This window comes from Pelodiscus sinensis, chromosome 32, assembly GCF_052426305.1.
Source record: "Pelodiscus sinensis isolate ZL-2025 chromosome 32, ASM5242630v1, whole genome shotgun sequence".
Classification (NCBI taxonomy): domain Eukaryota; kingdom Metazoa; phylum Chordata; order Testudines; family Trionychidae; genus Pelodiscus; species Pelodiscus sinensis.
This window is the reverse complement of record NC_143083.1, coordinates 6,972,774-7,000,616: the sequence shown is the minus strand read 5'-3', so window position 1 is coordinate 7,000,616 and position 27,843 is coordinate 6,972,774. Positions and strand designations below refer to the sequence as shown.

General features: G+C 48.4%; 1 protein-coding gene across 1 annotated transcript in view; it reads left to right on the top strand.

Annotated features, from left to right (window-relative positions):
• The first annotated feature begins 8,655 nt into the window (after positions 1-8,655).
• The window catches only part of LOC102461827 (disintegrin and metalloproteinase domain-containing protein 10-like), a 34,098-nt gene continuing 14,910 nt past the window's right edge, over positions 8,656-27,843 (top strand). Inside the window, exons 1-7 of the mRNA XM_025180195.3 lie at positions 8,656-11,768; positions 13,628-13,778; positions 14,455-14,573; positions 20,831-20,989; positions 22,530-22,624; positions 25,503-25,625; positions 27,668-27,760. Of these exons, the coding sequence (XP_025035980.3) occupies positions 11,696-11,768; positions 13,628-13,778; positions 14,455-14,573; positions 20,831-20,989; positions 22,530-22,624; positions 25,503-25,625; positions 27,668-27,760 (813 nt within the window). The 5' untranslated portion in view covers positions 8,656-11,695. The remainder of the gene's footprint in view (positions 11,769-13,627; positions 13,779-14,454; positions 14,574-20,830; positions 20,990-22,529; positions 22,625-25,502; positions 25,626-27,667; positions 27,761-27,843) is intronic.

Here is a 27,843-nt window from a genome sequence, read left to right as displayed (position 1 = left end):
CACTTCTAAGTCATGTCACAACTTATTCACATTTTACTGATGCACAATTGTGATTGCCTAGTGAATGGATCACTGAAGCTGTGTGTTGTATTCCTAGTGCAACCACTGGTCTGATGAGTGACCTTGAACAAGTCATGTCCTGCTCCATGCCTCAGTTTCCTGATTTGTAAAATAGGGCTAGTGATACTTCCTTTGTAAGCACTTTATGATCTACTGCTAAAAAGTCCTATCAAGAGCTGGGTGTTTGTAGAGTGTAGCACTTTGGTGTTTTTTAAGTCCTGCAGTTGAAGGTGAGAGGCATCCTTTTGTAATCAGGTGTTGGACACAGTCCAGAGTTCCTCAGGCACATCAGTGGACTTTATAGTTTATCTCCAACAGGAGAGTGGACACTGAGCATAATAAAATCAACGTACTCTAAATTGTTCCATGGGGTGGTTGATTTTATTATTTATACTGTTCACAGTCAGAAAAGAGTTACCCGTGTGTTTGCGATCTCAGCTGCACCCAAAGGTGGCGTGGTCAGAAGTCCCTGGTGCAGTGTCCTGACTGTTATCTTGATCTGTTCAATGATTATAACAATTTGGCTGCATGTATCTGCTCCCCTCGTATGTTGCACTGGCTTTGCACAGAGAGCCAACACAGCAGACTCCAAGAGAACCCCCGAAGACACACAATCAGATAAGAGATGAAGGCATCAGGCCAGGTTTATTGTAAATGAAGCGCAGGAATAGCTCCCTGGAGCAGATGCCTACAGTGATGCTAAGAATGTGTGCCGTGACAATGGACTCTGATCAGTCAGTGGTGGGATCTCTGCTGTCCCATCGGCTGCACAAGGACAACCTCCTTAAGGTGCATTTTTGTACATGGGTGCAAAAAAGTGACACATCACACCTGACACATCAGGTTGCTACCCTTGCACGTTACCAAGATACTGTTCCTTAGCTTGTACAAGGTGGGCCAATCAAAATATTGCTATTTCATCATGTTGTTTTAGAACCTGTGGTAAACCTGGGTCAGTATGTGCCTGTTATCTATGGGGAGTGTATTGGGAGCAAGATGTTTAACAAGGTGGTGTTCTGTTACCATCTCCCTGGCCTGTGCTTAGTACCTCTTAGTGCAGAAACACTCAGACCTATCAGCCCTATTCTTGCCAACTTCTGTGAGCAGGACCTGCCTTTAGCTCACAGCTTAACTTGGCTTTATATTAGCAAAGTCTTGACCATTGTGTAGGTCTCAGACATCACACCAGGCCTGTGGCTTATCTTTTAGGCCCTCATCTTACTACAGGTGAATCTCCAAAAGCCACTGCCATTTATAATTCTATTGAGCGTTTAATGCAGCTGGAAACAAGGAGTTAAATTCAAGATGAGAGCTTAGCTTAGTTTGTGTCCCAGATAGGGTTACTGGATGGTTTCAACAAAAATACCGGACACACCTGACATTATATCACAATCTACATTACATCTTATTTAGAAAATACCAGATATTTATATTTTCTCATTTATATTTTCTCAATTTGTTTCTCAAACAGAAAGCTCAAATACTGGACTGTCCGGTTCAAAACCGGACACCTGGCAACCCTAGTCCCAGAAGTTTGAGTAGACAAGTTGCATTTTCCGCCCGGTTCCATTTAATGGCCATTTTAGACTGGATACACACAAGTTATCTTTTACTTGGTCATAGTATCATAGAGCTGGAAGAGACCTCAGAAGGTCATCAAGGCCAGCTGCTCTAGGCAGGACCAAACCCAACTAAATCAACCCAGCCAGGACTTTGTCAAGCCAAGACTTAAACACCTCTAGGGATGGAGACTCCACTACTTCCCTAGGTAACCCATTCCAGTGCTTCACCACTCTCCCAGTGAAATAGTTTTTCCTAATATCCAACCTAGACCTCTCCCACCACAACTTGAGACCATTGCTCCTTGTTCTGCCATCTGTCACTACTGAGAACAGCCTCTCGCCATCCTCTTTGGAACCTCCCTTCAGGAAGTTGAAGGCTTCTATCAAATCTCCCCTCACTCTTCGCCCCTGCAGACTAAACAGACCTAACTCCCTCAGCCTCTCCTCAGAGGTCATATACTCCAGCCCCCTAATCATTTTGGTTGCCCTCCGCTGGACCCTCTCCAATGCATCCACATCCTTTTTGTAGTGGGGGCCCGGAACTGGATACAATTGTGACGTAGTGGGGGTATCTGGCTGGTTTCTATGCTGCTGGCTCTGGGGTAACCCCCACTGGCTGCCGTGGGTACCACGACCCAGCAAAACAGGATGAGTCACTATGCAAACGAGTATGGCCAGCCACCCCCCATGGAGAGGAACAAAGGAAGGTGGAATGCTGCCCTGGCTGGGGGGCAGGGCTGGAAGAGAGTTCGTGAGTTCCTGTCTGGAAAGCAGGGGAGAAGGAGCTGGGGAGGGGGACTGGGACTCCCCTATCTCAAGGGGGGCACTGAGGCCTCTTAGCCCCAGTTCCTGTAACCAGATTACATCTGTGCTGCGCTGTGCTGGAGGAACAATAAACAACCTCCATTCTACTGGCTGGTGAAGTCTGTTCATGCCATTTCGGGGTGCAGGAGACGGGGGACCCCCAACGCGCCGTCACAACAATACTCCAGATGTGGCCTCACCAGAGCCAAATAAAGGGGAATAATGACATCTCTGGATCTTCTGGCAATGCTCCGCCTAATGCAGCCTAATATGCCATTCTTCTTCTGGTAGTCCCCGTGGGTGCTCCACTTCTGGTGTCGGGCTGGTCCCGGCGCCGCAAATCGGAGCTTTACAGAGCTGTGTGGCCGGACCACGCGCGTGCACTCTCGTTTCGCACCTTTCATCTGCTGCGCGCTGTCCGGCTCCCGCCAGTTCTTCTCATCCGCCTTGGGTCACAGACGGAGCTTCTCCCCTTTCTCCTCAAAGTTTCCCCCTTCTCCCCTTCGGTTGCTTGCCGTGGGGAAAGTTCATAACTTTAAAACTTTAAAATATATAGCGCGTTTAGCCCCGTTGGCAGACACGGTGAAAAAAAAAGAAGAAACCGAGAAAGAGCAGTGCTATTTCATACAGTGTTGGCGTTTTTCTGTTGCCTGCTCTGGTTACCTGAAAAAATAAATAAATAAATAAATAAATAAAATATAAAGAAAGTAAAAGAGAACAAGAAGAAGAAAAGTGAGAGAGAGAAACCGGGGACGCATACAAGCGGCTGCACTTAGCCTGCGGTAACGTTCAGTCCCCAGAACTCAAAATGCCGGGCTCCCCTGGTTTCAAAAAGTGTGAAGGTTGTGCTGAGCCAATGCCGGTGTCAGACGGGCACTCGGCTTGTATCCGCTGCCTTGGGGAGACTCACATCCCCCAAAAGTGCACCCACTGTGCCAGCCTAACGACTAGAGCCCGCAAGGAGCGGGAACGTCTTTAAAAGAGATCCTGTTTGATAAGGCTCTCATGCCTTCCACTGCCTCAGGATCCTCTGCCTCGGACCCCACGGCTGATAAGCGGAAGGCTCCTTCTGAGGCTATGCCCTCATCAAAAAAGAGGAAAGCCTCTCCTGCTCATTCCCTGCCAGCTGCTCCGCAGTCGCGGGTAAGCGCAGGTGACAAGCCGGGTACTTCTCGTTCGAGGGTAACCCGTGCTCCATCAGTAAATAAGCCGGCCGGCACTTCAGAATCTCGACAGCCCCCGGCACGGGAACCTCACCCGGCACCGGAGCTTCTTAAAGAGACTGACGCAGCGGCACCAGCTTTATCGATGCCGGCTGCTGAAGTGCCTTTAACCACGGCCCCTCACAGGGAGCTGTCCTCAGCACCGGCAGGGGATCAGCGTGCCCCTCCTCAGGTGCCTGCTTCACAGCCCTTAACCCTTCACTCTCCAGGCTCTACACAGCCAGCAGCATCAACACATAAATCAAATACCCAGGGAATCTCCCGGTGTACCTCGCCAAGGTCTTATCACGAACCATCCCCTCACCGTTGTGCTTCTACGCACCACGCAAGAGATCATAGGCGTTATTATCACCGCAGTCTCTCATCTCGTCACTATTATGATAGAGAGCGTAGCTGTTCACACCAGAGATATTCTAGATCTTCTCCTGCGAGACGCTCACGATCACCAACTCATTCACCAAGAAGTACATATTATGTCAGGTATGACAGTACTTGATCTTCTAGACGCTTGTCCCCTGCAAGGTCTGACCGGCACTATACCCATCGTTATAGACCGGACTATGTTGAATCATCTCATCGCAGTCACTCTCGATCTCATCGCAGGTCTCCATGTTCCTGTAGGTCAGTTAGTCCACGCTCTGTGCGTTCGGAGATCTCCAAACATTCTCCGCTACGACGCCCCATACCTTCTCGTTCCCCCACACATCGATCACAAATGTCAGATCTAGAGGAAGGGCAACTCTCAGAAGCTGATCCGGATATGTCCCCTAATACCGGTTCACCACAGCCCTCTAGGGATGAACCGCTGTCCTTGGGCGAGAAGTCACCACCGGACGATCTTAAAGAATTCCAAGACCTGTTTAAACGTGTAGCGCAATCTCAGGAGGTGCAGCTCACTGAGTCTCAAGCTAAAGAACATAAGTTGTTTAAGAATTTACACCCTAAACAACAAAGAAAGATTGCACTCCCGGTAGATGATGCCATCTTGGAAGTGGCACAGGACATCTGGCAGACACCAACATCGATACCGCCCACCAATAAGAAAATTGATAAAAAGTATTTTGTCTCATCCAAAGGCCTGGATTTTCTTTTCAATCACCCTCAGCCGAATTCCCTGATAGTGGATGCGGTTTGCCACAAGAACAAAATGCCCCAATTTAAGAATTCCCTACCGGATAGGGAGACAAAGAAACTGGACCACTTTGGTCGGAAAGTTTACTCCTCCTCAACCTTGCTACTGCGGGTTGCCAATTATGCTGCTCTGTTATCGAACCATAACTTTGATAATTACTCTAAGTTACCGGAACTTATGCAACACCTCCCTGACAGTAAGAAGTCTCTCCTTAGATCGGTTGTCCAGGAAGGTTTCACCGCATGTAGAACAGCCCTTCAGATAGCCGCGGACATTGCCGACACAGCCGCTCGAGCGATGGCAACAGGCATTGCGATGAGGAGAGCTTCCTGGTTATTGTCAGCGGGAGCCCCTAAGGAGTTGAACTCCAAAGTGGAAGATTTACCCTTTGATTGCCAGAAGCTGTTTGCTTCTACTACCGATGAGATCCTCCATTCTGGCAAGGACTCTCGTATGACTCTCCGTTCTCTGGGGATGTACACGTCACCTTTTAAACGCAGACGATACTATCCCTTCCAGAGGAGATATGATTATTTCCCCTATAAGCAGCAGCAACAGCAACAGCAGCGTGGATCCGACCAGCCTAGATTTAGACAGTGCCCTCAACGTAAACATCAACAACAGAATCGCTCTGCTGCTTGGCCTTCCCAGAAGCAGCAGGTTTGACTCCCGTGCGGAGGACTCGAACATGTCTCCACCGGTCAACACACTAAAGCCTACAACCACCACCACCACCTTATTCCACCACCACCTGAGGCCATTTCTTCATCGATGGGCCACCATTACCTCAGACCGATGGGTCCTAGAGGTCATATCATCGGGCCTGACAATCCCGTTTGCTTCAATCCCTCCTACCACTCCTCCCACCCCATCCCTTCTCAGGGACCCATCTCATGGGGCCGCTCTTCGAGAAGAGGTTCTTCACCTGCTCGAGATTGGAGCCATAGAGAGAGTACCCGACAAATTCCGGGGCAAAGGGTTCTACTCCAGGTATTTCCTAGTTCCCAAAAAGTCCGGGGGATGGAGACCCATCCTCGATCTGAGGGGTCTAAACCGTTTTATCCGAAAGCAGCGCTTCAAAATGACCACCCTGGCCAAGATCATGCCAGCACTAAACAAAGGAGACTGGTTCGCAGTCCTAGATTTGCAAGACGCATATTTCCATGTAACGATACACATAGCGCACAGGCGTTTTCTCAGATTCGTAGTGGGCGACGACCATTTTCAATACAGGGTCCTGCCTTTCAGCCTCATTTCAGCCCCAAGGGTGTTCTCCAAAACACTAGCGGTAGTGGCTGCCCATCTTCGAAGGATAGGAGTCGCTATCTTCCCCTACCTCGACGATTGCCTCATCAAGGCACGCACCCAGTCAGAGGCACAGCACATGGTAGTCGCAACTCAGGAGTTGTTCGACTCCCTCGGCCTTATTGTGAACATTCAAAAATCACACCCACTACCAACACAAATTCTAAACTTCATAGGAGCGCGTCTCGACTCCCAGTCAGAAAGAGTCCACCTCCCACTCGAGCGTTTTCAATTAATACAAGACCTGATAAAAACAGTCTTGCAAGCTCCAATGCTCCCGGTACGTGTATATCTCCAGCTTCTGGGGCATATGGCTTCCACGACAATCATAGTGCGCCATTCAAGGCTACACCTCAGGTGTCTGCAGCATTGGCTAAGCATGGTGTACAAGCCTACGGACCACAGCATCCGCAAGACTGTGGTACTTCCAGTACATGTCAAGGACTCCCTATTATGGTGGACGAATCACAACAACATGTTGTCAGGAGTCCCATTCCATGCACCGCAACCGTCACGAGAGATAACCACAGACGCTTCTCTCATCGGCTGGGGTGCCCACATGGGCACAAAAACAGTTCAGGGTCGTTGGTCCACGACGGAGATGATGCTCCATATCAATCTTCTCGAGCTTCGAGCCGTGTTTCGTGCCTGCAAACACTTCAAGGTATACATAAGAGGCACTGTCACCAGGATTCTCACAGACAATGTAGTGGCAATGTATTACGTGAACAGACAGGGCGGTGCCCAATCCCGTTCACTTTGTGCAGAAGCGATCCGCCTCTGGAAATGGTGCATTCGAAACAACATCTCTATAGTCGCGTCATACTTACCGGGTGTGAGCAATACCACAGCGGATGCACTGAGCAGGTATTTCCCCCAGGACCACGAGTGGGTGATCCGCACAGATGTCCTCCGAACTCTCTTCCATCAGTGGGGGTTTCCGGCGATAGATCTCTTCACCACACGTGCCAACGCAAAATGCAGAGCCTACTGTTCCAGAGCGGGAGTGGGCCCTCACTCTCTGGGAGACGCATTCCTCCTTCACTGGGGCACATCACTCTTGTATGCATTCCCCCCTGTTGTACTCATTCCCAGAGTACTCGAGAAGATCGTGATGGACAGGGCACGAGTGATACTCATAGCCCCAGCGTGGCCCAGGCAGCCATGGTACTCAACTCTTTGGCAGCTCTCCGTACGAGCACCGCACCGACTACCTTGTCTACCGGATTTGCTGACACAACAGAGAGGCTCCCTGCGTCACCTGAAGCTGGATACTCTGCACCTCACTGCATGGATGGTACATGGTTCAGCGAGTCCGAGAATCTTTGTTCGGACCAGGTGAAGCGTGTTCTCCTGCACAGCAGGAGAGATTCCACCAGGAATCTTACCTGTCAAAGTGGTCCAGATTCGTGCGATGGTGTGCTCCTAAGCTTCTAGACCCCTTGCTTTCGCCGATGCATGTCTTATTGGACTATGTCCTCCAGCTACAGTCAACTGGACTCGCCATTTCATCACTTAAGGTCCATATAGCGGCGATAGCTGCCTTTCACTACCCCGTTGAAGGCAAATCAGTTTTTTCTCACCCCATGATGGCTAGATTTCTCAAAGGATTGGCTAACCTCAACCCACCATGGAGGCCTCCGCCACCTGCATTGAGTCTTGACCTGGTACTTGATGTCCTAACTAGGCCACCGTTTGAACCGTTGGCCACGGTACCACTACCGATGCTTACAATGAAGGTACTCTTTCTTCTGGCCATAACATCAGCACGTAGGGTGAGCGAGTTATCCGCACTAATGTCAACACCTCCATATACAGTCTTCAACCTGGAATCAGTGATACTGAGATCTCATCCAGCCTTTCTACCTAAAGTCTGTACGGATTTTCACATAAACGAACCAATTGTTCTGCCATGTTTCTACCCAAAACCGCATGCCTCTCAGCGAGACGCTCTCCTGCATACGCTCGATGTCCGTAGAGCTCTGGCTTTCTATATAGACAGAACCCGTACTCTACGTAAGACGGATCGCCTCTTCATTTCAACATCGGGGCCTTCTAGGGGCAAGTTCTTATCCGCCCAGCGCATTTCTAAACTGGTTGTCTCTTATATCACGACTTGCTATACTATCTGTAAGAAGTCTCTCACCTCGCAGCCTAGAGCTCACTCAACACGAGCAGTTGCTGCGTCTGAAAGGTGTCCCTTTTGTGACATCTGCCGGGCTGCGACTTGGTCTTCTACTTCTACCTTTTCAAGACATTATGCAATTGTTCAGCACTTCGCCTCTGACTCAGCAGTAGCCATGGCAGTGTTGCCTGCTCCTCAGAATACCGATTCCGAAACACGCGTTTAACCGAGATTACTGCTTCGGAGTCACCAGAAGTGGAGCACCCACGGGGACTACCCGAAGAAGAAAAGGAAGTTACTCACTTCGTGCAGTAACGATCGTTCTTCGAGGTGTGTCCCCGTGGGTGCTCCATGACCCGCCCTCCTCCCTGCTTCGGAATCTTGTCTTTCTGTCTTTCAGATAGGCGGTAAGACGAACTGGCGGGAGCCGGACAGCGCGCGGCAGATGAAAGGCGCGAAACGAGAGTGCACGCACGCGGTCTGGCCACACAGCTCTGTAAAGCTCCGATTTGCGGCGCCGGGACCAGCCCGACACCAGAAGTGGAGCACCCACGGGGACACACCTCGAAGAACGATCGTTACTGCACGAAGTGAGTAACTTCCTTTTAGCCTTCTTGGCTACAAGGGCACACTGTTGACTCATATCCAGCTTCTCATCCACTGTAACCCTCAGGTCCTTTTCTGCAGAACTACTGCTTAACTGGTTGGTCCCCAGTCTGTAACAATGCTTGGGATTCTTCCGTCCCAAGTACAGGACTCTGCACTTGTCCTTGTTGAACCTCATCAGATTTCTTGTGGCCCAAGTTCTTGCGGCTCAGTTCCTTCTCTGCCGTCTTCAGCAGCAGATGGAGCTCCCCTTCAGTCATCCTCTTTCAACCCGAAACAACAAAAATCATTAAATTCCCACTGTTTTTCTCTCATATCCGAGTTTTTATGCCTTCCTTTCCTGTTCATTTAATAAAAAAGTTTTCTTCGTTGTTCTTTCACTTCAAAATGGCTGGCTCTCCACACTTTAAACACAGCAACTCTTGTTACAAAGCCATGCCAGCGTCTGACACTGCATAAAGTGTCTAGGAGAGGCACATCTGGTGCAGAAGTGCTCCCATGGCTGGAACCTCACAGCCAGAGAGAGACAGGACCGCGCCAACAAACTGAAAACTTTCCTGTATGAGAAGTCGTTACAACCTTTGCGTGGGGACTCTCCCTCCAAAAACAAGGACATAGACAAGACCGGATGCATGGAGCAAAGTCATCCCTCTACCTCTTCTGACAAGGCAAAGGCAAATGCTCAAGTCTTTCCAGCTAAATCACTGCCCCCTGCACCAAGCTCATTTAGGGTGTATGAAGGCGACAAGCCACGGCACCACCTAAACAACCGGGGCCACACAAGAGGGCCCACTCTGAGCCCAGGCATAAGTCGTCAGCACTGGCAGCCCCGTCATCCATAGCGCCGACCAAACATCATAGATCAGCACTGAAGACGGCACCGGATGTGGCACCCGAGAGACCCCGCACCTACATGCCTCCTCCTAGGGTGCTGACGCTGACCCCATCCTCAGCACCATGACATAACTGAAAGACCATCTCAGACATTCTATGGCACAGATATCCTGTGATTCCTCATGTCGATGGGCAGGCCCCCTCAACGGTCCCTTTTGCAGGGCAAACATAGTCCATAGGCTCAGTTCCTAGCAAATGTCCCTGGATCAAAGTTAGGGTTGCCAGGTGTCCAGTATTCACCCGGACAGTCTGGTATTTTCGCCTCTTGTCCGGTAAAAAAATTCAGAGAATACCGAACACCTAAAATGTCGGGTATTTTCTGATTTTTTTTCCCCAGCCAGGATGCAAAAATGCCGGGCACCTGGCAACCCTACAAACACTCAGCGCCCTGCCTCTCCCCCAAGACTCCCCCTGGCTCCTAACATTCCCAGCCCCCACGCTTATCTGGTTCCGAAAATTAACCATGAGGAGTAACGTTAGTTCAAACCAAGGGGTTTGGTTCAAACTAACACGTCCCGGCGTGCACTTTCACTTTTGAAACAGCTGTTGATCGGAGTAACGTGCCAGCGAGATCATGCTAATGAAGCGTGGGATATTTAAATCACCGCTTCACTGACTATTTCGAATGCCTACATTTGCATCCATAGTTCGAACTAGGGTGCAAGTGTAGACATACCCCCAGAGTGAAGCACCCATGGGCCTATCACTTGAAGAAAAAAGGAGAGTTATTCACCCTGGGCAGTAACGGGGGTTCTCCGAGATGTGTGTCCCTTGGGTGCTCCACTACCCTCCCTTCTTCCCCTGCTTTGGAGCCTCTTTGGGGCTAGAACCAAGGTAGAGAAGGAGCAGAGGCCCTGTGCCATGCACACGCCTAGCAAACACCAGTGGCACAAGGAGATGCTACTGTGTATGTGTGGTGCGGTGGTGCACTGCTAGAAAAATCTCCGGTCTCTGGCACGAGGACGCATCAGCACCCACCGGGACACATCTTGAAGAACCCCCGTTATCGCTCAGGGGAGTAACTCTCTTATCCCTTCCCCCTTTTCTCTCCTGTCTATTGGGATCATAAGCACTTCGGGACAGGGCCAGTCTCACTGAGGGTGCCTAGCAGCATGTGCTCAGCTCTTTTTCCAGCACAACCACAGCAAACACGCTAAGGGCATAACCACGTCTCCTTGCTTAATTCTGTGTAGGCTTGGGGCTTGCCAGTGACTGGGGGGAGGCATCATTTTGCAGAAGCCAAAAGTGCAATGCCTTGAAAGGAGGCTGATTCTCAGAAGGGAGCCCCCGCACTTGGGAATCTGTGGCCCTCTCAGATGCCTTATGTTGGGCATCCCAAGGCAAAGACTCGCTTTTGGGACTCTGGACCAGCTGCATTTTAAATGTATTTACCCGCCAACCAAGCCTGGGTGTCCTGTGTGCTGGTGCCACCCTCGCTGTGGCCAGGGCTGGTCTTAGTGACTCTCCATAGACCCCCATAGGTGCAGGAAGGACCAGGGGGGGTTGCAACACCCCTGAATTGAAGTGGTTTCCATTATATCCAGGATTTACAGTTGGGTTCAATGGCCCCAGCACCCCCACTATACAGACTGTTCCCCCACCACTGCAGACCCAGCAGTGACTGGACACGTCTCCTTTCTGCTTGTTGCTCTTCCCTCCTCTATTATGACTGATGCATGGAACGGCCCAATGGGATTGCTAGGCTAAATGAGGGAGGCTAGACACACGCTGCTGAGAGAAGGGACAGCGCTGAAGGGTTTTCTGAAACTTCGGGGCTCGGTTCGCTCTGCTCCCGACGAAGTTAGTGGGAGCAGCCCGTGTGCTCTGAAACAATCTCGTCCCCCACATGCAAGGTGTGCAGCACAAACAGGCAAGTCTGCACAGGCAGGGCATGGGCGAGGATGCATTTCCCTGGAAGTGATGCCCTGGGGTGAAGAATCCTTCGCTTGGCGTGCCTCACAGGGCGCGTATCTCTGCCAGCGCCATGCTTGCTTCTCGGTGCTTTACTACTTTCGCTCTGTGCAGCATTGTTGCTTTTGCCAAGACGGGTGGCTCAGGTAGGCAAAATTTTGCTCGTTTGTGCTTTCTTTGCAGGCTGAGAAGTGACTGGAGCAGTGAAGGGATCATAATGCTGTATCCTTAGAGCAGAGAGGTTGCGGGCGGCAGCCTTGTTTGCCCTGGAGCCAAGCCAGATCCCCAGGATTACTTAGCTGAGGCTTATAACAGCCCCGCTGCAAGGGGGAAAGTGGTCTGCAAAGCTTAGGGCACGTGAGTGCCACCTGGCACTAGTGTAAATGGGGAGCAACACACCTGCAGCCCGTGATGTAAAACTGTGTGAAAGTGGCATAGGCGTGGGAACTAGGTTTGCGGGAGGGTGCTGTAGCACCTCTGGGCTCTCCACCGCCACCCCACGTGCCAGGAGCTCGGCTTCCATCCCCTTGCCAGCTGGCTTTGCTGCCAGCCCCATGCGCCAGGGAGTTCTGCCAGTGCTTGCCCATGGTCCTGGCTGCTGGACTGTGTACCAGGGCTTTGCTCCTGACCTCTGCCCCGGGGGAGGGGTGAACAGGGGTAAGGGCCCTGGATTTCACACACTCCCCTCCCCCACTTAAAAATGTCCCTGTTCCTAACGGCCTGTTGAGGCCCGTCCTCAGCACCTGATCTGAAAAATGCGCCAGCCTGACTCCCGCCTTGTGCCCTAGTGAAGTCGCCAGCCATGGCCCTGCCCCCTGGCATTCTGCATGAATCACCCAACTGTCTGCTCAGACTCTCCCCTCCGGCAGCTTGGTTCTTGTGTGAGAAGTGCTGGCAGCGATGTTCACCTCCCATCGCTTTAAATGGCAGTTAGGGGCCTGCAACCCTTTGGCGATCTGGGTCTCCACTCTGCTCGGGACCAGACCTCTCCTGGGGGGACAGGGAACGGAGACACCTGGCCTGATAATCAGTGAGAGCCCATGAACACGTCGCAGCGTGTGAATATAGCAAGGTGTGATCGCCAGGTGAACCCAGCTGCAAAAAACAATGCCCCCTCCCCCACTTCATTCCCAGCCCAACATTACTTAATAGTATCTAGAGCTGCCGCAAGCTCCTGTTTGCGCTGGGGTACCCGTGTGACTCCGTGTACTGGGGTCTTTGAAGAGGGAGAGTATGGCAGGGACCTTGTGGACGGGAAGGGGAGAATTACATTCAGGGATCACACACTGATGCTGAAACTTTGAGTGAGGTCACTGCAGCCTTTGTGCGGGAAAAAAAGCTTTGCTTGTGCAAGGACTGCAGCTGTGGTCAGCCAGCAAGTCAGGTTCATTATCCATGACAAGCCGATTTTTGTTGGAAGACCAGGTATAGGAAAGAGCTAGGTGTGTTCTGTAAGTCTCTCCTGGTTCTAACCCTGTATTCAACTAGGTCGCCTCACAGGCACTGCCATTATCACTACAGAGTCTCGCAAGCACTGCTGTCGTTACAAATGGGGAAACTGAGGCAATGAAGGCACATAGGAAATCTCTGGCAGAGCCAGGAACAGAAGGCAGGCCTGCTAGGGTTTGTCTCCACTGCACGAGGGAGCATGACTTCTAGCCCAGGCACATGCTAGCACGCAAAGAGTAATAGTGTGGACCTCGTGGCTGAGGCAGCTGCATCCGGGCTACCAAGCTGTGCTTGGATCCAGGGTGTCAGGAAGGCTTAGAATTGGGCAGCAGGTCTGAGCTCCAACCCATGTTGCAGTGTCCATGCGGCTATTTGTTAGCATACTAGCTTGAGCGGAGCTAACGTGAGTCGGTCTTCCCAGCCTGGCAGGCTTCCCTTAGTGCCCAGCGCTGTGTTTTAACCACCAGACCATTTCTTCCTCCAAAAGTAACAGAGCAAATGTAAACCTGCTACTGCCAAAACCTGCATTCACTCTTCTGTCTTCCTCCCTTTGCAGCAGAGAGTGCTGGATATTTACGGTCGTTCACAAAGTACCACGAGAGAGTGTCTTATGACAGAGCAGCTTTAGAATGGATGCATCAGAGGGCAAAAAGAGCCACAGAAGAGCATGACAAAATTGTTCATCTAGAATTTCAGGCATATCAGAGGTACCTTTATTCTGTCTCTTTAAGGACAGTGAGTGTATATGGGTAGAATCCTACTTGGGTTAAAGTCGCTGCCGTTTGCAAACCATTAATAAGCTGAAACCAAGCTGATCTGCTCTATATGGACCTACATGTCTGCTGCAGGAACTGAGATAACACATTTGCTCACTCTGCTTTGTTTTGGACTGTAGACATGGTATTATTATTACTGATCGCTTGTACCAGCACCAGCGTGATTACTTGCAGGCCCTTTGAATATATGGAGCAGGACCTATTTATGTATAAACCTATATACTTGGTGGTGCAAAAAAGGACATTACAGACTTCACTATGGTGCATGGTTTAAAACGGACGGACAAATTTCAACGTGATTTGTATATGTCGTAAGGAACATTTGACTTCTACAAAACAAGTGTCTGTACTTAGGTATTTTTAATATAATTGGAACTTTTAATCATTATTGTTTTAATAGGTAATAAAATAAATTGTCTAACTCTCCCGTACATGCGAAAAGAGCCTGGAGCAGCACCTATAATCAAGTGTGGGCCTGTACGTGGGGTAACCGACTGCACATACCTAATGCCAGCCATGTACCAGGGTAGCCCCTGGGAGCTCCGGTCACAAACCAGCACCCCTGAAGTTGTGTGACCAACTCTTCACCTTTTCACTTACCTTCCAGGACATTCAAGCTGAGATTAAGCAGGGACACAAGCGCCTTTGCCAGCGACTTTGAGGTAATGGGGATGGCCACCTCAGAGCCTGCAGATGTTTCTTTCGTTTACTCCGGTGTCTTGCAAGGTAAACATTAAACCCAGCCCTGCAGAATGAAATCCTGCACTAGGATGGCCAGAGCTGGGCACGCAGGCGAGGGGAACTCCAGGGCCCCTTCTATTTCAGGTCTTTTCACTTAGTAGTGCTGGTGGTTCAATGCTGCAAGCCCCTATCTGCTGCTACATGGGCTGAAACCCAGCAGACTCGTTCCACCAAAGCCACAGACAGCAATACAGGTCTCAATTGTACTAACAGCAATTTGGGGTCCTGATTTGATTATGCGTTGTACTGCCAACGTTCCCAGGCATTGGTGACTTGTAGTAGCACACGACCAAAATTAAATGGGGTGTTCCACTTGCCTCCCCCCCATTCCTCTGAGTGGCTCTCCCTGCAGCCACTTCCCGCACAGGAACCAATTATCCATGTTCCCAGGAGCCAGCCGACAGACTAGCAGTATGACATGGAGGTCTGAGTTTGGTCTGGCACAGCCTGGAGTGTCAGCAGTGGCTGGGAACATTGCCAGGTGCCCACACCATACTCAGGGCAGGGAGCCTTTTGATTGCCCGGTGGCCATTGTAGCAGGAACCTCCATGGCTCCAGCCACCAGAAGGGCATTCACAGTGATGAAGAGTCTTGAAAGAAGGGGTGGAACGGAGGGGGAAGGGTGGATTTGGAGCCTAAAGGGGGTCTAGGACCATGTGAAGCATTTGGATCCTAGCAGCTCAATGGGGCAGAATTCATCCGGGGCTGCAGTGCTGTGGATACGTGCATGTGCATGCACACTGCAAGCATGCAGCTTCTTGGGGTGCATGTCCACAGGGAGCAAGGAAGGGCTCTGTAATATCTTACCAGCCAATACTGCACTAGAGAGCCACTAAAACTGCCAGACAAGGAGCAGTGCTGGGGCCCTATTGCTGGGGAAAGACCCAAAGGCTGGAGTAGGCAGGGGCCGAGGGTTCCATATCCTCTTTGCTGGAGGATAGTTAATGTGACGCCAATTTTAAAAAAGGGCTCTAGAGATAATTACAGGCTAATTAGTCTAATTTCAGTACCAGGAAAATTGGTTGAAACTGTCGTAAAGAACAGAATTGTCAAACACATATGAACATAATTTGTTGGGGGAAAGGTTTCTGTAAAGGGAAATAGCGCCTCACCAATCTACTCCAATTCATTGAGGCGGTCAACAAGCATGTGGACAAAGGGGATCCAGGGAATATAGTGTGTTTAGATTTCCAGAGAGCCTTCGACAAGGTCTTTCACCAAAGTCTCCTAAGCAAAGGAAGCTATTGTGGGATAAGAGGGAAGCTCCTTCCATGGATTGGGTAAAAGATAGTAAACAAAGGGTAGGAATAAATAGTCAGTTTTCAGAATGGAGAGAGGTAACTAGTGTTGTCCCATAGGGGTCCATACTGGGGTCAATGCTGTTCAACATCTTCATAAATGATCTGGAGAAAGGGGTGAACATTGAGGTGGCAAAATTTGCAGATGATACCAAGCAGACTTTGAAGAGCTTCAAAAGGATCTCACAAAACTAGGTGACTGGGCAACAAAACGGCAGATGAATTTTAATGCTAATAAATTCAAAGTAATGCACATTGGAAAAAATAATCCCAACTAGATTACTGATATAATAGGCATCACAGAAATCTGGTAGCGTGAGGACAATTAATGGGACACAATCATTCCGGGGTACAAAATATATCAGAAGGACAGAAAGGTCGTGCAGGTGGAGGAGTGGCACTATATGTGAAAGAAAATTTAGAATCAAATGAAGTAAAAATCTTAAATGAATCAACATGTTCCATAGAATCACTATGGATAGTAATTCCCTGCTCTAATAAGAATATAACAGTAGGGCTCTATTATCGACCACCTGACCGGTACAGTAATAGTGACTATGAAATGCTAAGGGAGATTATAGAAAGGCTATCAAAATTAAGAACTCAGTAATAGTGGGGGATTTCAACTATCCCCATATTGACTGGGTACAAGTCACCTCAAGACAAGATGCAGAGGCAAAATTTCTTGATAAATTAAACAACTGCTTCGTGAAGCAGCTGGTACAGGAACCCACAAGGGGAGAGGCAATTCTTGATTTAGTCCTGAGTGGCATGCAGGATCTGTTCCAAGAGGTAACTATAACAGGACCGCTTGGAAATAGTGACCATAATATAACAACATTTAACATTCATGTAGTGGGAAGAACACCTCAGCAGCCCAACACTGTGGTATTTAATTTCAAAAAGGGGAACTATGCAAAAATGAGGAGGTTAGTTAAACAGAAATTAAAAGGTACAGTGACTAAAGTAAAATCCCTGCAAACTGCATGGACACTTTTCAAAGACCCCATAATAGAGGCCCAACTTAAATGTATACCCCAAATTAAAAATCGTAGTAGAAGAACTAAAAAAGAGCCACGGTGAGTTAACAACCATGTAAAAGAAGCAGTGAGAGATGAAAAGACATCTTTTAAAAAGTGGAAGTCAGATCTTAGTGAGATAAATAGAAAGGAGCATAAACACTGCCAAATTAAGTATAAAGATGTACTGTAATAAGAAAAGCCAAAAAGGAGTTTGAAGAACAGCTAGCCCAAAACTCAAAAGGTAATAACAAAACATTTTTTAAGTACATCAAAAACAGGAAGCCTGCTAAATAACCAGTGGGGCCCCTGGATGATTGAGATACAAAAGGAGCACTTAAAGACGATAAAGTCATTGAGGAGAAATTAAATGAATTATTTGCTTCAGTCTTCACAGCTAAGGATGTTAGGGAGATTCCCAAATCTGATCCATCCTTTGTAGGTGACAAATCTGAGGACTTGTCACAGATTGAAGTGTCATTAGAGGAGATTTTGGAATTAATTGATAAACTTAACAATAACAAGTCACTGGGACCAGATAGCATTCACCTAAGAGTTCTGAAAGAGCTCAAACATGAAATTGCGGAACTATTAATTATGGTGTGAAACCTATCCTTTAAATAAGCTTCTATACTCAATGACTGGAAGATAGCTAATGTAACGCCAATATTTAAAAAGGCCTCTAGAGGTGATCTTGGCAATTACAGACCGGTAAGTCTAATGTCAATACTGGGCAAATTAATTGAAACAATAGAAAAGAATAAAATTGTCAGACACATAGAAGAACATAATTTGTTAGGCAAAAGTCACATGGTTTCTGTAAAGGGAAATCATGTCTTACTAGTCTATTAGAGTTCTTTGAAGGGGTCAACAAACACGTGGGCAAGGGGGATCCAGTAGATATAGTGTACTTAGATTTCCAGAAAGCCTTTGACAAGGTCCCTCACCAAAGGCTCTTGCGTAAATTAAGTTGTCATGGGATAAGAGGAAAGATCCTTACATGGACTGAGAACCGGTTAAAAGACAGGAAACAAAGGGTAGGAATAAATGGTAAACTTTCAGAATGGAGAGGGGTAACTTGTGGGCTGTGTCTACACTGGCAAGTTATTCCGGAAAATCAGCTGCTTTTTCGGAAAAACTTGCCAGCTGTCTACACTGGCCGCTTGAATTTCCGGAAGAGCACTGACGATCTAATGTAAAATCATCAGTGCTTTTCCGGAAAAACTATGCTGCTCCCGTTCGGGCAAAAGTCTTTTTCCAGAAAACTGTTCCAGAATAGGGCCAGTGTAGACAGCACAGTAGTGTTTTCTGCAAAAAAGCCCCGATCGCGAAAATGACGATCGGGGCTTTTTTGAGGAAAAGCGCGTCTAGATTGGCCACAGACGCTTTTCCGCAAAAAGTGCTTTTCCTCAAAAGCGTCCTGCCAATCTAGATGCGCTTTTCCGAAAATCATGCCAGTGTAGACGTAGCCGTGGTGTTCCCCAGCGGTCAGTCCTAGGACCAATCCTATTCAACTTATTCATAAATGATCTGAAGAAAGGGGTAAGCAGTGAGGTGGCAAAGTTTGCAGACGATACTAAACTGCTCAAGGTAGTTAAGACCAAAGCAGACTGTGAAGAACTTCAAAAAGATCTCACCAAACTAAGTGATTGGGCAACAAAATGGCAAATTAAATTTAAATTGGAGAAATGTAAAGTAATACACACGGGAAAAAATAACCCCAACTATATATACAATATGATGGGGGCTAATTTAGCTACAACTGATCAGGAAAGAAATCTTGGAGTCATCATGGATAGTTCTCTGAAGATGTCCACACAGTGTGCAATGACAGTCAAAAAAGCAAACAGGATGTTAGGAATCATTAAAAAAGGGATAAAAAATAAGACGGAGAATATCTTATTGCCCTTATATAAAACCATGGTACGCCCACATCTTGAATACTGCGGACAGATGTGGTCTCCTCATCGCAAAAAAAGATATACTGGCATTAGAAAAGGTTCAGAGAAGGACAACTAAAATGATTAGGGGTTTGGAATGGATCCCATATGAGGAAAGATTAAAGAGACTAGGACTTTTCAGCTTAGAAAAGAGGAGACTAAGGGGGGATATGATAGAGGTCTATAAAATCATGAGTGGTGTGGAGAAAGTGAATAAGGAAAAGTTATTTACTTGTTTCCATAATATAAGAACTAGGGGCCACCAGATGAAACTAATGGGCATCAGGTTTAAAACAAATAAAAGGAAGTTCTTCTTCACATGGCGCACAGTCAACCTGTGGAACTCCTTGCCTGAGGAGGTTGTGAAGGCTAGGACTATAACAGGGTTTAAAAGAGAACTAGATACATTCATGGAGGTTAAGTCCATTAATGGCTATTAGCCAGGATGGGTAAGGAATGGTGTCCCTAGCCTCTGTTTGTCAGAGGGTAGAGATGGATGGCAGGAGAGAGATCACTTGATCATTACCTGTTTGATTCTCTCCCTCTGGAACACCTGGCATTGGCCACTGTTGGCAGACAGGGTACTGGGCTTTGGTCTGACCCAGTGTGGCCATTCTTATGTTCTTATATGTCTAAAATGATGGGGCCTAATTTAACTGTTGTCAATCTAGAGAGAGATCTTGGAATCATTGTGGATCGTTCTCTGAAAACATCCACTTGCTGTGCAGCAGCAGTCAAAAAAGCAAACAGATTGTTAGGAATCATTTTAAAAGGGATAGAGAATAAGACATAAAATATCTCATTGCCTCTGTATAAATCCATGATACGCCCACACCTTCAATACTGTGTGCAGATGTGGTCAGGGTCGACCTGAGCCATTTTGGCTCCCCGGGCTCTGGGCCCCAGGCGCGCAGTGCCACCCCTGGAGCGCACGGCACCGCATCTGCGCACAGGGCACATGTGCTACCCAGTCGGCCCAGCCACCGCCGATGGCGCGCAGCCTGGGGCCCACCCAGGGCGGGCTGCGCCTGGCCATGCAGGGCCCTGTGGCCGTGGGGGGAAGGGCGCTGCTGGCTGGTGCTGCGGGGGTTAACACGGCCACTGCCCCAGGTGGCCGCTGCAGTCTGCCAGGAGCCAGGCGCCCCCCGTAGGTTGGTGGCCTGGGCAGCTGCCCAGCTAGCTCACCCCTTAATCCAGCCCTGGATGTGGTCACCTCATTTCAAAAATATATATCTTAGCATTGAAAAAAGTTCAGAAAATGGCAACCAAAATTATTCAGGCTATGGAAGGCTGACGTTAATAAAACTGAGATTTTCAGCTTAGAAAAGAGATTAAGGGGGGTTATGATAGAAATCTGTAAAATCATGGCTGGCGTGGAGAAAGTAAATAAGGAAAAGCGATTTACTTGTTCCCATAAGACAAGAACTAAGGGTCACCAAATGAAACCAATAGGTAGCAGGTTTAAAACCAACCAAAGGAAGTGTTTCTTCACACAGTGCACAGTCAACAGGTGGAACTCCTTGCCAGAGGATGTGAAGACCAGGACTTGAACAGGATTAAAAAAAAATGATATAAAGTCATGTATGTATTGTCCATCAATGGCTATTAGCCAGGATGGGCAGGAATAGCGTCCCTAGCCTCTGTTTGCCAGAAGCTGGGAATGGGCAACAGAGGATGGATTGATGGTTCCCTCATCTGCTCATTCCCTCTGGGGCCCTAGCATTCGTCACTGTCGGCAGACAGGACACTGGGCTAGAGGGACCTCTGGTCTGACCCAGTCTGGCTGTTCTTAGGTTCTAATGTCAGTATCCACAGCAGAGGTTTCTGGGATGTTGATACTTTTGCTCCACACCCAGAATCCAGGGGCCAGCCCTATCGCAGACATTAACAGCTGATCTGTGTTATTAGCACCAGGCCCTTTTGTTACCCGGGGAACCAGGTAAAGCCTCCTTCTCATTGTCTCCATCTGGGTGCCTGTGGAACAGATGAGCCTGGTTCTTTCTGCCATGGCGCCATCGTCAATGGCCTTTTCGAGGGGTTTATCAGAACCAAGAACGGCACCTTCTACGTGGAGGCTTCCAGGGCATCTGCCAGCAATGAGACGTCTCCGGGCCATTCTCTCATCCACCGTGAGAGTGACATCGGTGAGCTCTCTCCTGGGCTTTGGCGCGACGGGTCAGAGTGAAACGCACTTGGGTCTCCCCTGCCGTCAGGGCCTGGTCCCTTTGCACTTCAGTCACAAGGCCTTTCCTCTCTTAGTCGCGAAGGGGATCAAACCCCTAGCCCAAGGCCATCTGCAGGCTGAGCACTTCCCCATTCTGACCACAAAACATTTTGAAAAAGTGATTTAACCCGGCCCCTGTGGCTGCCAGTCAAGGGGTTGGGGGTGGGACACAGGCACTCACCCGTGCACAGCTCACAGCAGCATCCAGGTCCCCAGTGCCCACATTGTCTCAGCTGCAGAGGGCGCCACTTGGTCCGGGAAGCCAAACCGTCTGCCTCCACTGCAGCGCGAACCCAGCTGACCAGGGAGCTGCCCGAACTGAGGCCCTTCTGCAGCCGGTGGGGGGCAGGGAGGGTGGGTTTCACTTTCGGTTCCCTGAGCAGGGGTGGGAGATCCCAGTGCAAGGGTACGGATGCTAGTGGGAGAGGGGCACTGTCTGGGCTCCTGGACACACCATGAGACACTATCAATGTGCATGTACTGGACTGCCAGCCCCAAGAGTTCAAAACTCATGCATCTGGCCCCCCACCGCCCATAAAGAGAATGGTGTCTTGAAATCACAGATAAAAATGCACTTGGGATCTTCTGTTCAAGGTCTTCGGCTGAACTTGGGGCATGTTTTCCAGCTTTTCTCCTCGAACTATGAGACCTAAAAAGTCTCAGAGGGGTCACCGTGTTAGTCTGTAACTTTAAAAACAATGAGTGGTCCTGTGGCATCTTAGGGCATGTCTACACTAAGGATGTTAAATATCGATTAATTTACTAGTCGATTAGTTGATGGAATTTCCACAGAACTCCCCAGCTGACCCCAGGCTCTGCGCAGCATTTCAAAGCGGCAGCACCGCATGGAGCCCAGAGTCAGCAGGAGTGGATCCTGCCGCTTTGAAATGCACAAGAGCCCCTCTTTTGTGCATTTCAAAGCAGAAGCACCCGTGTAGAGCCTGGAGTCAGCAGGACTTCCCTCTGGCCCTGGGCTGCACACGGCATGACCGTTTTGAAATTTACAAGAATCCCCATCAGGGGCTCTTGTGCATTTCAAAGCAGAAGTGCCCACATGGAGCTTGGGGTCAGCGGGGGACTGAGAGTTGTCTGCTGACTCCAGGCTCCATGCTGCACTTCCGCTCTGAAATTCTTCATGAAGCCTGGGTCAGCTGGGGACTCCTCAACTGACCCCGGGTTCCATGGAAATGCTGCACGGAGCCCAGGATCCACGGAAATACTGCACAGAGCCTGGCATTTCAAAGCGGCAGCGCCACATGGAGCCCCCGTATTCCGTGCAGTGCTGCTGCTTTTAAGTACCCCCCCTTGCTGCCACTATCTGATAGAGGCAGCAGGGGGAGGAGCGACTTGTTGACTAGCCTGTTGACTATCCGATAAGCGTTTGCTAGTTGTATGTTGTTAGTTGTATCTATCAGCACACAGTGATATTTCTTTGAGTAACACCTGAATTTCGGTTCTAGATTATTCTTCCTTCTTAGAAGATCCAGCCTCTGCTTTGTCAACTTGGAGAGCACACCAGGCCCTGCAGAATTTCCAACAGGAGCTCACGTTAAAGGTGAAATGAAATGGAAGGGAATCCTCTTAGTTGAAAATGAAATAAATGTAAGCAACGATTATGCTGCAAAAACCCCTACTGCCTGGGGCATTGATTGCTTTGAATTCACTGAACATGGGGACCGACAGCGTCCGTGGACCCCAGAGCAAGGTGTGGGGAGGCCGGCTCTGCGGCCCTGGAAGGAACATGAGGCCTTGGGCAGAAGAGGCAGGGTCGGGGCAGCCAGCTTCCAACGCCATTCAGATCACAGAACTAGGCCCCCTATCCTCGCAGGGCTGTGCAGGGCGTTTGGAGCGACTCCAGCAGGGATCAAATGGCCCAAGGCTCCAGCTGCTGCAGCAGCAGCATCTGGGAACCCCAGACCCCTTGGAATTGACGGGCCCCTGAGGGTCTGCTCTCCTCCCCTGCCCACCGTCGGAGGGCCTGACTAAATACAATGCCTGTGTAGAATGTAACATGATGGCATTCTAGGGGCTTAGCTGTTCAGAAGCCTGGGTCTCATTATGGTCTGTAGCTTCCCAGATAGAAAGAAACGTGAGGCTAATTACATGATCCCACATAAGAATGTGGGATCCAGCTCAGAACTCCCTCTGCATTTGGGAGGAGAGCTGGTTGGTTGAAAGGAAAATGGAAACATGCCCACATTTTTTGTGAATTTTTAGAATGTGCAATTTTGTCAGAAATTTGAAATTAAAATAAAAAAGCAAACTGGAAACAAAAAAGGGCGGGTGTGTTGGGGAGGGAGAGGGACACACGCCATCAACATTTTTTCTTGCTTCCCTGCCCCGCTTCAAAAGTTCCTTGAAATTTCAGAATGTGAAAGATTTCCATCAGCTTTCTTTGGGAGAATTAGTATGTGTGGTTGTGGGGTGGAGGGGAGAGGCAGTTGTTTGGGCCCATGATATTTACTTTAGTTCAGGCAAAAACTCTCTGGGGTCTTGAGTCAAATTATAACTCCAAAACACTGGGCCAGGTTTCATCAGGTTCATTTAATGTTCCATCAAGTTTTAGGTCAAAAGGGACCATCTAGTCTGAGCTCCTGTATAGAATAGGCCATTATATTTCATTCAGCTCCAAAACTGCACACGATAGTCAAGTCCAAAGCAGACTGTGAAGCACTTCAAAAGGATCTCACAAAACTACGTGATTGTGCAACATAATGGCAGATGAATTTTATTGTTGATAAATGCAAAGTAATGCACATTGGAAAATATAATCCCAACTATACGTATAAAACGATGGGGACTAATTTAGCTGTTACCACCTGAGAGAGATCTTGAAGTCACTGTGATAGCTCTCTGAAAACATCCATTCAATGTGCAGCAGCAGTCATAGCAAAAGCAAACAATGTAGGGAATCATTAAAAAAGGGGCAGAGAATAAAACAGAGACCATCTTACTGGCTTTATATAAATCCATGGTACGCCCACATCTTGAATACTGTGAGCAATGGTCTCAAGTTACAGTGGGGGAGGTCTAGGTTGGATATTAGGAAAAACTATTTCACTAGAAGGGTGGTGAAGCACAGGGATGGGTTCCCTAGGGAGGTGGTAGAATCACCATCCCTAGAGGTTTTTAAGTCGCTGCTTGGTCCTGCTTTGGGCAGGGGGATGGACTTGATGACTCCTGAGGTCTCTTCCAACCCTAGGATTCTATGTCAGTGAGTAGTCGACTACCTGATAGGCATAAGCTTACCGGGTAGTCGAGTGAAGTATCGACTACTCGCTGGTCCGGGACGCTGCGCCTCTGCATTTTAAATGTAGTAAGAGCCCGCCCAGCGACTTTTACCACATTTAAAATTCAGAGCCACGGCACGGGGGCTCTTGGAGCTGACACGAGCCAGGACTGCTCAGTCCCAGCTTAAGCTGGCTCCTGGAGCTACCTCCATTGCGGCTGAGTAGAGCAGCCCTTATTGACTAATTGACACATGATTAGCCAGATAACCGCAAAGTAACATCCTTAGGGCAGATGTTGTGGCCTCATCTCCAAAAAGAGACCCTGACACTGGAAAACGTTCAGAAAAGGGCAACAACACAGATGAAGAGTGTGGAACGGCTGCCTTGTGAGGAGAGATTAGTAAAATGGGGACATGTCAGCTTGGAAAAGAGATGCCGAAGGGGGGATAGGCGAGAGGTTCAGGGAGGGAGCGCGGGGGACTCGGTATGGCCGTTCTTATGTCCTCCTGAGTCCAGCAAGCTGAGAGCAAAGCACCAAGGCCCCAGCAGAACTAAATTGTTGCATGTCACGGGCAAAGGGCAGACGAGGCCAACGTGCGCCATTGCCCGACGACCCTGCAGTGGCAGGGGATTGCTTAGGTGGAGTATGCTCAGGTACACTAGCAAGCGGTCTGTGCCCCATGTGGCAGAGGGAGGCAAAAAGCCCTTACAAACAGACTTCATTGCAGTTTGCCAACCAGATAGATCTCTGGCTTCCATCAGACACCAGTCAAAGCGTGGGTGGTTTTCAGCTGAACTTGGCTCTGGAGTTGTTCTGAACCCAGGTCTTAGGACGGAAACCCAGAGGAGCTGGAGCAAATTAAAAGGTTAACATGAGTCCTCGGAAGGAATTTCCCCTCTGAGCAAACTTTGGCCTCTCCATTACCGTCCACTTGTGTTTGCGGCTGGTTCTGGCCTCACGCACGGGCAGGCCACTGACCTAGATGGACTATTGGTCTGATCCACTTGACCAGCGCCTGTGGCTTTGATTTAGAAAAGCAGCACTCTAGCAGAGCATTAATCACATATTGGACTTTACACACACACGCATCAATCCCCTTGACTTTGCTGAATCGGGGCCTACGTTCCTAACTGAACCTGCTGCCATTTTGTTCAACTTTCCCTGAGAATATTCCTATGGACTTCTTACCTCCTACCAAACAGGGAGAAACCTTGGAAAGGCAGAGGAGGAGTTTGGATCACTCTAGGACATCCTGCCTGCTACACCTTCAAGCTGATTACTTGTTCTACCAAAGATTTGGCACCACAGAAGCAGTGATTGCTCAGGTAAGAAATACGGTGTTATTAATTAATTAGTTTGCATTGATTTTCATTGTGTAATCCAAAAAGAACATTTGATGAATATGTTGTTATGCTGTATCAAATATTACTACTGTAATTTCAGTTCCCATCCATTCATGCACCACTGAAGTGCAGCCACCTCTGGTGGAAGAACATGCCAGCTGTTTAATAGTACACATAGCCAACACTCTGAAATGGGTTTGACCGCATCTTCAGTACAGTGGTTTTCCCACTGATGTAGGTGATCCACCTCTCCAGGAAGTGGAGGCCAAGTGGATGGAAGAATTGTGGTCTTAACCTAGCCATGTTTAAGCAGAGGTTAGGGTTAACTTAACTACAGTGACATTTTTCACAGCCCTGAGTCCTCTCACTAGGTTGATCTCATTTTTAAGTGAAGACCAGATCTTAGAGACGTGAGCTGTAGAACTAAAACTACAAAGCAGCAGCAATTTATGCTTGAGAGGTTTTTGTGGATTTCATAGGATCATAAAATATTAGAACTGGAAGGGACCTTGAGAGGTCATTGAGACTAGTCCCCTGTACTCATGACAGGACCAAGCACCATCTAAATCATCCCTGACAGGTGTCTGTCTAACCTGCTCTTAAATATCTGCAATGATGGAGATTCCACTTCCTCCCCAGGCAATTTATTTCAGTGTTTAACCACCCTGACAGGTAGGGAGTTTTTCCTAATGTCCAACCCAAACCTCCCTTGCTGCAATTTAAGCCCATTGCTTCTTGTCCTATCATCAGAGGGTAAGGAGAACACTCTTTTAGATACTTGAAAGTACTATTACTGCTATTACATCCCCACTCAGTCTTCTCTTTTCCAAACTCCACAAACCCAGTTCTTTCAATCTTCTCTCCTACGTCACATTTTCTAGACCTTTAATCATTCTTGTTGCTCTTCTCTGGACCTTCTTCAATTTCTCCACATCTTCCTTGAAATGTGGTGCCCAGAACTGGACACAATACTCCAATTGAGGCCTAATCAGCACAGAATAGAGCAGTAGAATGATTTCTTGTGTCTTGGTTACAACACTCCTGTTAATGCGTCCCAGAATGATGTTGCAACAATGTTACCCTATTGACTCATATTTAGCTTGTGGTCCACTTTGACCCCTAGATCCCTTTCTGCCGTACTCCTTCCTAGACAGTCGCTTCCCATTCTGTATGTGTGAGACTGACTGTTGCTTCCTACGTGGAGCACTTTGCATTTGTCCTTATTCAACTTCATCCTATTTACCTCAGACCATTTCTCCTATTTGTCCAGATGACTTTGAATTATGACCATGTCCTCCAGAGCACTTGCAATCCTTCCCAGCTTGAACTAAGGAGGTCTGGTCAGTTCCTGGCTCTTTTGCCAACTTCCTGGGTGGCCTGTGGCAAGTCACTTCATCTCTCTGGGCCCTTTCTCTAAATTCCTATCTCTAAAATGGGGATCATCGTCCTTTGCCTTGCCCATTTTGATTACAAGTGTTTAACACAACAGGCCCTGACTGTGAATGGGGACTTTTGGGGCAACTGCCCTAGAAATAAGATGACGTTTTAGGTATATTAACATCGGGGGACTGGAATGAGGCACTCATCTGCCCTGTAGGACTTGCTATAGCATTTTGCTAAAGTGCTTTTAATTAGATTGTGAACTAACTTTCCATAAAGCTGAATCTTTTTTCTGCCCCATCAGAGCAGAAACAATAAGATCATCTACCTGCGTTTTCCTTTCTGCTTTCGATCAGTTCACATGTGAGGAGTATAAAACTTCCCTGTCACCGCGTGCTTTTCATCAGCAGTTCTCAAAGGTTTCACAAAGGACATCAGTATCACGACCTCTGTTTCACAGGAGGGGAAATGGAGGCACCATGTATTGACATGGTGACCTAAGGTCATCTAATAGGCTAGTGGCAGAGCCAGAAATAATTTAAAAACAACAAACAGATCTTTTCAGTTGCACTCCAGGGCTTAGGGCACAAAAAGGTTTCTTTTTTTCCCTCCCAGTTATATTAACATTTCTGTCTTCCCCACAGATTTCTAGCTACATAAAAGCTGTGAATGCAATTTACGAAAACACAGATTTTAATGGTATCAGGAACATCGACTTCAAAGTGAAAACACTAAATGTAAGTTGGCAGGGCACTTGGGCTGGATTTGTTTCTGGACTTGATGACCTTCTGAGGTCTCTTCCTGCTCTATGGTTTCAAAC